Source organism: Ipomoea triloba, chromosome 13, assembly GCF_003576645.1.
Source record: "Ipomoea triloba cultivar NCNSP0323 chromosome 13, ASM357664v1".
Lineage (NCBI taxonomy): Eukaryota > Viridiplantae > Streptophyta > Magnoliopsida > Solanales > Convolvulaceae > Ipomoea > Ipomoea triloba.
The window spans coordinates 27,328,046-27,342,409 of record NC_044928.1 but is presented as its reverse complement, the minus strand read 5'-3'; the positions used below and the strand labels follow the sequence as shown (position 1 = coordinate 27,342,409).

General features: G+C 29.9%; 1 protein-coding gene across 1 annotated transcript; it reads right to left on the bottom strand.

The window, feature by feature from the left end:
* Positions 1-2,193: 2,193 nt before the first annotated feature.
* On the bottom strand, positions 2,194-4,083 carry LOC116001540 (probable WRKY transcription factor 75). Its single transcript, XM_031241418.1, has 2 exons — positions 3,600-4,083; positions 2,194-2,704 (listed from the first exon to the last, which is right to left on the bottom strand). Exons 1-2 carry the CDS (start codon positions 3,998-4,000, stop codon positions 2,527-2,529), a joined length of 579 nt encoding a protein of 192 aa, XP_031097278.1. The 5' UTR covers positions 4,001-4,083; the 3' UTR covers positions 2,194-2,526.
* Positions 4,084-14,364: the final 10,281 nt, after the last annotated feature.

The following is a 14,364-nucleotide window of genomic DNA, read 5'->3' as shown; positions in this document are numbered from 1 at the left end:
AACAAACACTGCAGATTACATTGATAAAACTTGGGTAGAATCCTACAGATTACAAACACTGCAGAAACTTACTTTAATTCTTCAAATTACATTATATCAAAAACACTGCAGATTTCATTAATATATATATATATATATATATATATATATATATATATATATATATATTCAAAAACAAACACTGCAGATTACATTAATATATATATTATATCAAAAACACTGTAGATTAAATTAATATATATATTATATCAAAAACACTGCAGATTACATTAATATATATATATATATATATATAAATAAAATGAAGGAATACATGAAATATATATCATATACACGCAGTCCAACCATTCAAGTAATACAAGTAATACAATGAAATATATATCATATACAAGCTTACGGATATACGAGATGCAATAGAAAAAAAAAATATACAAGTAATACAACAAAATAAATATATACATACCTACAGACGGATGATATTGCGATTGGCCGGTTGCAGACTGCGGAGCGAGGTGGCTGATGGGTGATGCTTCTGCGGAGAGTGAATGAAGATGAAGCGATTAGCGTGAAAATTGCGAATAAATAAGAATAGAAAAGGGTTTTAATTGGGAAGGGTAAATGATGTCATTTCTTTAAAATAATAAGGTTAAAGATGGAAAAAAAGTTAGGAAGCTAATAGCTTATTTTGAAACGCTATCTTAGGTAGCGTTCAAAAATAAGCTCCTATTTTAAGCTACTAGCTTATTTTAGGAACATTACCAAACAGAGCTTATAGCTTATTAGTAGCTTAAAATAAGCTATAAGCTCCTAAATAAGCTCTGCCAAACAGAGCCGACATCAAAAACATTAATATGCATAAAAAAATCAAAACAAAAATTTAAAAATATTAATCTAACCTTAAAAATTAAATTATCTAATACCTATGAACTGTGAACAAGATTTACCTAGTGCATGAATAGTGATCGAGGGTTTCTCTCATCGCAAAATAATAATAATAATAATAATATCCTTTGCACGTTAGGAATCATTGGCAATTGGGGCATTCTACCAATTTTTTTCAATTATCTTGAAGTGGGTTAGCCCAATAAGACTAAACCAGGCCACATGTGAGGATCTCTTCGGCCCAAACATCCTACGGGCTGAAGTATGGCCTGTTTTGAAAAAGGAGTTAGTTTATTTTAAGTAACCTTTGGGATTGGAGGATTCAAATAACCTTTTGGGAGAAGAAAAAAAAATTTTATTTTTTTCTTTTTTTTTTTAAATGCTATTTCTTAAAACGTTTCAAAATAAACTCATAATTTATAATTATTATTATTATTATTTTTTAAAAAATACTACATGTACTTTCACTTTTTACTCCCAGTTTATACTCCTTATCACAAACCACTGAGAATCTTGAGATCCACTTAATAAAAATATCATATTATTGATTGCCATTTATCACATCATAGAGTAAAAGTGATGGAATAGAACTTGGGAGTATATACAATTCTTCTTCTTCTTTTTCACTTTATTTTCTTTATCAAATCTTAACTGTCTCTTATCCCTCTCATATCTTCCCTCCATTGTTATCAACCTCGAAATCTACCCTATTTTTTACCAATTAACAAAACACACATATGTGCTTAATATTATTCTTCAAAAAGAATTATCATCATCATCATCATCATTATTATTATTATTATTATTTTAAAAAGAATTTATTAATACACATATTATTGCCTTAATATTAATTATACACATAAATTTACCTAGAATAATATATCATATATGAGATCTATTTCAAAAACATTTTGTAAATATAATCAATCCATTGAAAAACAAATATATACAACACTAGTTTTAAAATATTAATTTTTTTATTAATATGTTACAAAACAAAATTATAATTCTTTCAGAAACTGTAAACATTGATCATTTGAACATTACAGTATCTTATAATATCCTTTAATTAATTTCAAATTAAATATATGGAATGACTACATGTGTGTACTCATATTTAGACTTTGATTGGTTATCAATTTTCTCAATAACTAATTGTATCAAACACTTATAAACATTAGTTTAACTTTTTAGTTAGGTTTACTAAACATGCATATATAGCCTAACCTTTAACTAATATCAATACACATTGAGTGGGAGCCAGACTTTTAATTAACTTTGAGTTGTCAAAGCCACACGGTCTTTCGCACGTTCAACAAAAGTTAAAACCTGAGTTTTATCCATCTAAAGCTATAGCCATAAGCAAGAGTTCCATTAGACAAATATTCATCTAAATTAAAGAAACCATTCCCATACCAATCCGAGTCCGTCTAGAATTCTAATTTATCTAACGGCCTTTCCAGAATACATTCATGTACGTCCTGACGAATTTTTACACACACACGAGCAAAAAAAAAAAACTTGACATGATCTGATCAGTTGTACTATAAGCTAATATAATTGTACACCATCCCAACTCGACACAATTAACCATTTCGTGTCCGAGGTGGTGCATGGTATGTGTGTCGGCAGTCATGAAATTAATCAAAAGGCGGCGTAGATTTGCATCTGGCTCAAGATGTTCTCAAAGTTGTCGGTGGATTTCTCGATGGGATGAGAATGGACGCCTTCGTAGGTTGTCACCACAACTCCTTCGTCCTTTGACAGCCTCTGAACTTGCTTCTTCACGTTGCATCCTTGATGGGTGCACCTATAGTAGCTCCTATATATACATACATGCCACCATTAGAGAGAGAGAAAGAAAAAAGAGGAATGAGCTGACGAAGATTATTGCTATATACCCAAAATTAGGTTTAAACTTATTAGATGTTTTCTAGCTTCATCATATCCTTTTTAAACTTTACCCCAACCCCAGAAACAAATTTTAAGTCAGGGATTATTTTCTACTTATTACATCATCAACTCCGTCATATACCTAAAAATAGAAAACCCTATTTCGAGTTTCTATCTCTTAGTTTGTATTTAATTTATTTCTCAGATTAAGTGATAAGTACAATAGAATTTCCTTTCCAAATGACAACATAAAATCACAATTCTCAAAGTATATATCCTATAAACTCAAGAAATAGTAACAAGAAAACCGTCTTGATTTTAGCTTGGTAACAACAAAGTTTCAAGTTTTATTTTCAGTGGGGATCGGTGTGATCTATTAGCCTTTTTGATTTGAGGTGACTGATCATTTATGAGCAACTTAGACTGATTTACTTTTTTAGAGTCATTTGTCAGTTAGGATCATAAGACATATTTTATTGATGCAGGCCAGTGGTTGTGAATTTTTCTCATCACAAAACGAAAAAAGGAAGAAATAATAACAAGAAAAGAAATTCTTTCCTACACGATTCATTAAAGCTATTAATTCCAGTGCTTAGAGATTGTGAAATTTTTAAATTTCTTATGAAATTCTTGTAATTTTTCACCAAACAACAACATAATAGTGAGTTTTTCTTTCGTGGAAATAGCTTTTGATATTTTTTTTAATAAAAAAAATCATATTTATTGATGAAAACCTAGATGGGTGGTAATTAATCAAGTAAAAAAATGATCAAATAAATATGAAAAAAAAATATTTATTAAAAAAAAAAAAAAAAAAAACCAACCTTGGGAATCTATTGTTCTTAACAGCCTTCTGACCATATTTCCTCCATCTATAACCATCATCAAGAATATCAACTTGGCTCCTAGTCTGGAAAGCAAATCTAGCCTTCTTCATCTTCTTCTCTCCCTTCTTCTTCCCCGCCGACGACGATGACGGCGACTTCGCCGCGCCGATCTCCGTCAAACCACTATTATTCTCAGTGGTTGCAGCAGCAGTGCAAATAGACTCACTCTTCATCTCCTCACTGCAGGGAACCTCCACGTCACCCGCACTACTCATCTTCATCCCCAAGAACCCACTCTCCATACCACTGTTATTATTATTATTCATCATATTCATCAGCGACAGATACGGCAGCGGCGATGGAGAGGAGCATCGGAACATGGATGGATAGGCGTCCATGAGCGTAAAAGCTAGAGATCAGAACAGATCAGAGCTAGGACTAGAGGAATATTTGGGTGGGTAGAGGGGAAGAATGGGAATGAGGTTTATTGGGGCTTTTATAAATGGAGGGGCGGCGGCTGGGTGGTCACTGGTGGCTACTTTATTTTAATTTTTTTTTGGTCTAGGTTCATTATATCGACTATGCATTTTAATTTAATGCCGTGAACGCCCAGAAAAAGTCAAATCACATCATTGAATACATGGAAACAATGACACAATATTGTACTCCACAAGACTTAAAACATTTTAATGCCGTATAGTTACAATGTAATATCTATTCATAACTACTTTCTAAAATTACTAAAATTATTTTTTCAATTTTATAGTTTTTTTTTAGTACTATTGATTATGTTACAATGTAATATCTATTCATAGCTACTTTCTCAACCAAATGAAGCACAAAGAGCCAATATCGTCTCTACTGAAACTCGAACTTATCCCTCCCATGTGGGTTGATTCAGTGGTTGATTTGAGATCTATTCGATTATCTCAATATTTTTATGGTTGAAAATACAAATGTCATTTTTAATGAGGTTCGAGCCCTTAATTATTGATCAAAGGCTCCGTCCTTAAAGTCTTACCAACTATGTAACATCATGAAGTTAATTTGGTACTACTAATGATTTCACCACACAATTCAATTTGCATGGGTAAGGAAATTGGAAAACCACAATTCGTGTTGAGTTGACAAGGACTTTGAATAATAATTATGATTAAAAATAAGGTTATATTTATCTTCAAATTACACCTCTTTAAAGGGTGTTATTCAATATATCAATCCCCTTAAATTTAGAGTATTATCATAAATTAACATAATATCGAGCATAGTTATTATTTATTACATAACGTTTAAATTAGCTTGTTAGTTGAGTTTCATTTTAAGCATAGTCGACAATCTTTCGGTTTAGTGGCTAAAATGAAGACTTAAAAGTTGTAATTTTAAAATTAAAAGTAGTATTATCAAAATTTATTTTATATGAGTGGAGCTTTCATGATCATGGTTTTGAATTTTCAAGGTTTTTAGAATCTAAAGTCGTGCATGGTAATAATTCATTTTTTTAAGTAAAAAATGATAAATAAAACAGCAATAGTTTATGTCACTTTTGAATTTACTTGTTTCATGGTTATTCATTTGAATAATCTACGCTACCTAATTATAGTATTATAGTTGGAATAAATGTGAAACTCTCTCTAATAACTTTCCCTTGTTTTAAGCGTTTTATTGAAGTAATTAACCGTGTTTAAGTACTAGGTGCAAAAAACAAGAGAAATGTATATAATCCTTATATTGTTTTAAGCGTTTTATTGAATTCATTGACACAACTTTCAAAGGAGTGAAAATTATATAACCGAGTTTGCGGGCTATTAGACAATATCAAAATTTATTCAATACACACTTTCAGGTAGTAGTTGTTGGTTTTACTTGTTAAAAGAAAAAAAAAAGTACATAATCCGAGTTTGTATTCACAATATACATAATCGTTTATCTTTTTTTTTTTTTTTAAATAATTGAATAGTTTGTATTTAAGTCAAAACATTGCTCATGCAATTGCAAAGTTGATATGATTAGACTAAATCTAAATTAGTTTTACAGTGGCAAAGATAATAGATGCATATGTAAAAAATAATTTGAACTTAAAGTGACAATTATTTATTGGTTAATTATATAATATACTTCATACTTGTGAGTCTAGCAGTTTGAAACAATTGGTAAGTGTACTGTCAATACAACTACAATGTTGAAGGTTTAAACTAACTTTGTAAATTGTAATGGCTTGAGTAGATCATTTTAAGAAACACTAATCAAACTATCTGAATTATTAGTCTCATAATATTGAAAATAGCAATTATCATACGCAAAAAAAAAAAAAAGACATTAAGATTGAAACGCCTGTAGTATTATATTCCTCTTTTTCCATTTCCATGTCCCAATTAACTACAAATAACATTTTTTCTTTTTCCATTTTTGCGCCTACTGACTGTAACACGCAATTGAATTGTTGGTCAAGCCGTCAATGCACGTGGATTTTAATTCCAAATAACATATCTTAGAATTATCTTTTCTATAAAGCCAAAATGAAATAGGATTCCTCCATATTTAGTACTTCATCCATGGAATTCTAAACATACTATTTTTTAACTTTTTTTTTTCTTTTTCAATATACCGTTCAATATCTTAATTACTGTAAAATTAATCTGAACTCAATTCAAATCTTACCAGTAAAATTTACCTCTTACTTAAAAGAAAATTTGACTCGGAGCTTTTTAATACAACACACCATTCTGAACTTTAATTATTCGATATTATTTTTTCCTCAATTCCAAAAATGGGTAATTACAAATTTTTACATAATAGTTTTGCCTTGTAATTATTATTATTAAATAATTAGTAATTAATAATTAAACCAAGGCTAGTATAAGATGCATCTAGAAAGACTAGAATGATGAGAACATAAAATTAATTAGAAATTATAAATTACCAAAATAAGATAAATTTTAATTTATTGCACATTACAGTCAAAGAAGACACCTACCCAAATATAATAAACTTGTGTTGTGCATTATTTCTGTTCAGACAACTGCCATAGACTTAACCGTATGTATAGCAATTGCAAGGAAAATTGCATAAATAGACTCTAGAGAGAATTAATTAGGATATTTTTTTTTATTTTTTAAAAAGATATGAGTACAACATACAATACAATTATAATATTTTTAAGCGACTAAGAAAATTCACAATCACTATATGCTGGTGTACACGAGCTAAACATTATTATTGTCTAATAGTCCATAAACCAAAAAAAAAAAGGTTAACCGGTAAGGTTATAATATTTTAAAATTACAATTATGTGCAACCAATTACAAATATTAAATGTTCATAAAATACTAAAACATATATTCTTAACGCTATTAAATGTAATTGATGTTATGATGGTCCACAAACTAAAACTTCAATTCCTATCAAATTTAAGTTGCTTTAGCATTTTCTTAGGTTAGGTTCACTATAATGTGACATTTGGGGATAGAAAAAGACATTTAAAAAAAAAAAAAAAAAAAACACACACACACACACACAACAGTAAAATCTCAATAATAGTTATTCCTTAATTTTATCGAAATAACTGTGTTTACACATGCACTTATCGACAAACGATTATAATTTTGCATGCATTTGCTCGAGCATTTCCTGCTCTTGAGAGAAGTTCGCTTGAAGATAGAATTAGCCTTCCCAAACTAATTTCCTTCAAATTTATTTTATTCCCAAAAGGTTAAATCCCCAACCCCAAGGGTATACCACGCTCCGACAGAGCATATGGGAGGATGTAAATCATGGTAATTCAGCTGAACACAGAGGCTAGACCTTTGTTTACCACGCACAAGAAACCCCCTCACTTTGAGAGGTTGCTCTCACACTGCCGTTGGTGAGACTCGATCCTGATTTTTCTTTCATGTTACTCATTGACCATAAATACCTATTTTACCAAAGACTTTCTTACAATCCACTAATATTACAAACTAGTCAAAACAATTAATACAATAAACTATCAGCTAACCATTAATAACTAATTGTCAAATACCCCAGAGTTGATGCTCCCGTACGTCTATGGAGGACTGTTTGTGATCATTATTGACAAATCCTTTGTTTCTCGAGTGCTTCAGTGCTTCTATATCCTACTAATTAAAAAAAAAACTAATATAAAAATGTCAATAAGAATTTTGTCATAATTAATACATTTTACAATTTTTTAAATTAAAACCAAAAGCACAATACAACCGATAATCAAAGAACTTAATGGATATGCTTAACGAACTAAAATACTAAACAAGAAATAAACATGTCATGTATAATGGATAAATTCTAATTCTCGCTAATACTTTAATATGAATTAAAACAAAAACAATCTTTCATTCATCATAAAACATTTTCTGTAATTTTTTTTGAAGCACAAAGAGTCAATCCGCCTCCACTAAGACTTGATCTCATGATCTCCTATATGAGAGAGTCACTACATACATGTCATCTGAGCACAAAGTGTTTGGCAATATTTTCTGTAATTAATTCAAACTCACTCTACTGAAACCACATCAGTAATCGTTGTTACACATTAATGAGCTACCGTAACGTTAGAGGTATATCGAGATAATGAGAACTGCGAAAGAATGCTCAACCAATCCCCACTGAATTCCAAATAGGAATTCAATGGATATGGAAAGTATGCAACGACTGACTATTCCTGGTCAAAAATAGTGGACTAATAAACTCGTGCACACGGCTAGTGGTTTGGAATTTTTGAGATAAAAATTAATTTGAATTATTTTATTTTAATTTTTTGATAAAAATTTTCCACTAATACTCGTTTTCTGCTTTGCCTCCTGATTTGGCTGTATTACGTGGACTGAATAGTCATTGTGAATTGAAAGCATCACTAATTATCCTTTTTGTTTATTTGTTTTTTAGTGAAAACATAATTGGTGCATGATAGATTATCAAATTCCATTCACATTTTGTTCTTCGATTAATTTTTCTATCAGCCTTAGCTGAAATCTCTCATATGACAGTCATGTAAATTATTTGAATTTAACAAACATGTAGATTGCAGAGAAAATTGATCGAGACTCGAGAGGACCAAATGCGGAAGGAATTTGGTCTTTAGTACCTATCACTTTTTCTACGTTTAGTGCCTAACTATTAAATTCCTCTCACATTTGGTCATTTTTTATTAATTTTTTGGCAAACCTTAGTCTAAGTCTCTAGCATGAAAGTATTGTGAGTTATTTGAATTTAACCTTCATGTAAACGACATAGTAAAATATAGTGATCTTAGGGTTGTCATTTATAAAAATTTAAAAAGATTGGGTAAAAATTGATCAAGATCAGATGGTGAAATGTGGTAGTAATTTTATAGGCATGCATAAAATTTAAAAAAAAAAAATTGATAGTTAATGACTAAATAATGCGGGAGTGGTATGCCCCCTCTTGTTTTTATTTTTTGTTTTTTGTTTTTTTTGTTTTATTTTTTTATTTTTTTTTGGTTTTGTTTTTGTTCTCTGTTTCATTATGTTTGCAATGTGTGTGTGTGAACTCATAGAAAAATATTACGGAGTACATTTTTATTAAAAATATTACAATATATATTTAAAATCAATCTCACATAAGCATTTGTATTTATTTTGGTTAAAATTTATTTGTATGAGCAAAAAAATCTCTAGAAAAATTAATGAAAATAAAAAGATATTTATTTATACATGTTTTAATTTAAAATAAATAATATATAATGAAAAATAGAAAATTCAAAGAAAAAAAAGGGATTGAAGAAAAATTTTGAAAAATTAAATTAAAGATAGCATTAGAATCTTTAGTCTCGTGCAGAAGAACGACACCATCGTGCACAATAGTTTTTTTTTTTTTTTTTTTTTTTGAGTACTACTGACTCTGTTACAATGTAGTATCTGTTCATAGTTACTTTCTCAGACTGAGGCTCAAACCCACTCCCATCATCCATGTGAGAGTGTTTTCCGGGACACCGGGTGCCACTAAACCACAAGGTCATTGGCTGCACAATAGTTTTTAATTATACAGCTTTTGATTTTTGTCTTTATTAGGCAAATTTTTAATTTTAATTTTTAAAAAGGAATTATGTTTCATGTGTGGTCAAATGTGAACAATGAACACTTAATGAAGATACTTTTCTTTCACGCAAAATGTTCATATTAGGTCCTGCCTCTTCCACGATATGACGATAAAGATGGTGACCTTTGATTTTTGGAAGTGCTACAACTAGTAGATAATCTGCTTTTATGCGTTGGGATGAATATGATGTTAATGCATGTAAAAGTTTATTTTTATTGACAATATAAAATAAATTAAGTTTTCTTAATGCAATATTGATGATTCAATAAAACTTAATTAATTTTTTGTTAAAAATAACATGATTATACTTAACTTATTATTATTTTTATTTTTGTTAAAAGTAACATGATTATAATAGGCTTATTGATATTGTCCAATAGTACTGCTATGTTTGACAAACCTAGCTGAAAAGGTAGCTGAAAGCTGAAAAATAGCTTAAAGCTGAAAAGCTATAAGCTCGAAACTGAAATCTGAAGAGCTGTTATGCTTAAAAGTGTTTGGTAAAATTAACTTTTTGATAAGCTGATAAATATAAAAAGACTAAAAAGGACATCTTCATACAATTTAAATAATTTTAAATTTAAATATGTTTGTTTATATATTAAAATATAAAATAATGAAATCAATATATTTAAATAAAATATAAAATAAAAACATATATTTGAAAATATATAAAATAAAAAAAAATATTTATAATTCATAAGATTAGTTCATACAAAAATTAATGTTCAAACATAAATATCAAACTGAAATTACAACCAAACATAATAAAAAGAAAAATGTCAAAAGGGTTTTAATTGAGGGGGTAAAGGATGTCATTTATTTAAAATGATAAGGATAAAGATGAAAAAAAGTTAAAAAGCTACTAGCTTATTTTGAAAAGCTACCCCAAGTAGCATTTCAAAATAAACTCTTATTTTAAGCTACTAGCTTATTTTGAGAACATTACCAAACAGAGCTTATAGCTTATTAGTAGCTTAAAATAAGCTATAAGCTACTAAATAAGCTCTGCCAAACAGAGCCGTAGTAATAAAAAAAATTATGCAATGAAGTTATATAACATATGAATTCATAAGTTTTCATTGTGTATATGGTTTGGAACTCAATTTTTGTTATGGTCCTGTTTGGTAAATGGCTGTTGGCTGATTGGGTTAGAAGGTATGATTTGTTAATAACATTAGCTGATTGTAAAAAGTTGGCTGATTGGGTTGGCTGTTAGCTGATAGCTGTTTGGTATAAAATTTTTTTCAAAAAGCTAATTGAAAATGCGGGCTACTTTGAGTAGCCTTTTGAATTTTAGTATTTTAGAGTTACAAAAAGCTTATTAACCAAACAACTAATAGTGGTCAAATAAGCCAAAATTGGCTGATAGGCTGATATAACCAAACAGGGCCTATGTGTGAACTATTCATATTGTAAGCTCTCATTTACATTTTGAAATATTATTATTTTTCCTATAAGATTGATTAGATAATTAAATTTTTGCATTTAAATTCTTAAAATATAGAGAAATTGTCTCATACATAGTATATTAGCTTGTAGTAAAATGTACATTTTAATTAAAGCGAAGGGACCAAATTTGACAAAAATATTTAAAATGTGAAAATCACCATTTTGGTCACTGAAAGGGTTTAATCGATGAAATTTTAAATAATTCGAAGATCAAATTAGTTGAAATTGAAAACTATGGACTACATTGATAGTTGAGAGAAACAATTGATGGACCAAAATGATGATTAATTCTATTTATTATTAGTAGATATGTAGTATGAGAAAGTGAATTGTATGTTATTTATCAGATTAATATATACATATCAGAGTATAAATGGGGTTAAGTCAAGTTGAAATTCTACTAGTATTGGTATGGAAGTACATGTATAAGTGGTTATAATTTGTTACAAATTTTGTCCTAAACTTTCTCTAATCATAATTAAATAAATTAAATTATTTGACTTCGTGTTGTTAACTTGTTAGGTTTAATTTTGGGTTGGGTATGCGATTTGTTTTTCTGATTTTGGGTATGACCATTGCCACGCTTGGATTTTAAGTGATAAAGAGAATAGGGTTTAAAATTTGATAAGTAACGAAAATTTGTGGGGTAATCTTATCAAGTATTAAGTTGGTCAAGTTGTTAATTTAATGACTACAATGTCATAATTTAACTCTCATCAAGAATGGCCTAAATTCTCTCCATGATATAATTTTATTACAAAATGCATGACTAGGAAAATTTGAATTCAAACAACTGAATTCAAATTTTTTGATTTTGGACTCTAAAACTTTCGTTCACTTTTTGTACAACTCACTTTGAATTGGTACATGACTTAAGCAACATGTTAAAGTTTGGTTAGTTGTTCCATAATTATTTTCCAAAGCTCAATATCGTGTTTTTTTTCCTTAAATTATGCACCTCACTCTCGAAAATTTACCTTGCTAGGGACTCTAAAACTTTCTTTCACTTTTCATATAGCTCACATCGAATTGGTATATGGCTTAAGCACCATGTTAAAATTCGATTGTTCCATAATTGTTACTCAAAGTTACATGCACATCTCTCTCGAAAAATTGTCTTGCTACATGGATCAGAATCTTTCCTAATGCACAATTGTGAATAATATGCAATTTGAATACCTATATATTTTGAACTTCCATTAAATTAACTAATGTAGCATTGATTCTTCCAAATAATAAGTAGAAATTCCGATCCCTGTGTTTATCAAACCGCACCTGCCCAAATTCTTAACAACATTGAGCACAAGTGTAGAGAGTTAATAGTGACATGGGAGGTTAGGAGTAAAGTAAAAATTTGATTGAAAAAAAAAATTATTAACTTTTTATATGTTACGTTAAGACTTTTATTTATAACGGAAGAAAAACAGTCAAGTTTTATAATTTGTTTTGACAAGTTGACGGAGGCTATTGGTTGGACTAAGTCGCATGGTATAGATTGGAATTATGATGAATGATGATCAACAAGTCTATATATTATGCCTATTTTGACATGCGCCAACTTATTGTTGGTTGATTGGTTAAATATAATCAGACCTCTCACGCGCAATTGAACGAATACATGTGAAGACTTCTTAGACACGATTTTTGAGAGGAGGTTAATTTCTTAGACATTAAATTTTACGAACCTTATTTTATGAGTTAATCATAATCAAATGTTAGACCATTTTAAATGAGTTAGGCCTGATAGGTTGGGGCGATATATTCCCTTCAAAAGTAATTTAAGAATTATATATGGGATATTATTCAAATGAATAGTTTAACTTGATTGGCAAGAAGTATAGTTTGCATACTACAACTTTTTACCTTATGATTATGAAATCAAGTCAACTATCTTATCAGTTCAACTGAATTTCTCCCGTTCTTGCATTAGGTAAATCTATTTTGTTATCTTAGCCGATAAAAAAATTAAATCAACCTAAATTGTTTATAACCAACCACCACTTCCATTAAAAATCAAACTTAAAATCTTAAAATCACTAAATTAACAAGCATATCAACTTTCTTTGATTCTATTAATTAATTGGCTTCATTTCTTAATTGCTTCAATTTAAAGTGCAGAACTCGTGCTTCCCTGCTTCAATAAATATGGCTCCAATTCATAACACGTGCTTGTACTCTCTGTATATTTTATTCTAAATGACGTGGCCTGGTGTACTGTGTAGTATCTTTGTTTTGAAAAGTCTATGTTACCAAAAACAATGCCACTAGGAAAGTAGGAACTAGGAAGTATCCAGGGAAGCTCCGAGTATACCAGCAAGCCAAACTTTTCCTTGTGTACTTTTTTTTTTCTTCACTTTTTTCCACTGAAATTTTGTAGTGAGCTTTTTAACCAGGCATAAGTATGATATAATAATGTCTAAGGGAAGTGTACTAAATTATTAGATGTGGATATTACTAGAGGTATTATACTATGATAATACATCTTCATCTTTATTAGTCTTATAATAAATTAAAACTTTGTATATCTTGTATATATTTGATAGGGATAAAACCCCGGTCTACTTATACCGACCTCCTGGTCTATGTTCCGTCCCGGGCTATTTCATATTCTCTAGAACCCGCCTTTATCCCGGTCTCTACGGGTCGGTCGGACTAGCGTCTCAACCTAACTTAATACCCTATCTGGGTTAGAGCCTTACTTATCCGAGACTAGCACCTGGCTGCTGGACGATTGGGCTGTTACTCGTACCGGTGCATGTTCGACACGCGTAGCGCATGTCGCTGGGCCGGAGCTCTGCTCGAGGCCACTTATAAAAGGCGCATTTATTGCTGTCAGGAGAACTTTTGGCTGTTTTATCTCCTGAATAGTCAAAGAGACCGAGAACCTCTGACCAACTGTCACGTAGATCGATTTTGCCTAGGGTATTCCTACTTGTACCCACATCAGTATTTATACAGAGTATCCTAATGATATTGAATTGAAGGATGATTAATAAGAGTATCCATTATTCTCTATCTTTCTCTTTATCTAATTACTTTACCGCAATCAAAATCATACAACTATTCACGCAAGGATACATCTAGTTTCACAACATTAAAATAACCACATATTAATCACAAGGTTCCAAGTTTTAATTCCCGTGGGAGCGGCATATTGACCTTATTAGTTTGAGTCCAATTGTTATACCATGGACCAATGTTCGTATTGCATTGTGAACTCTAGTTCAAAAATTATGTA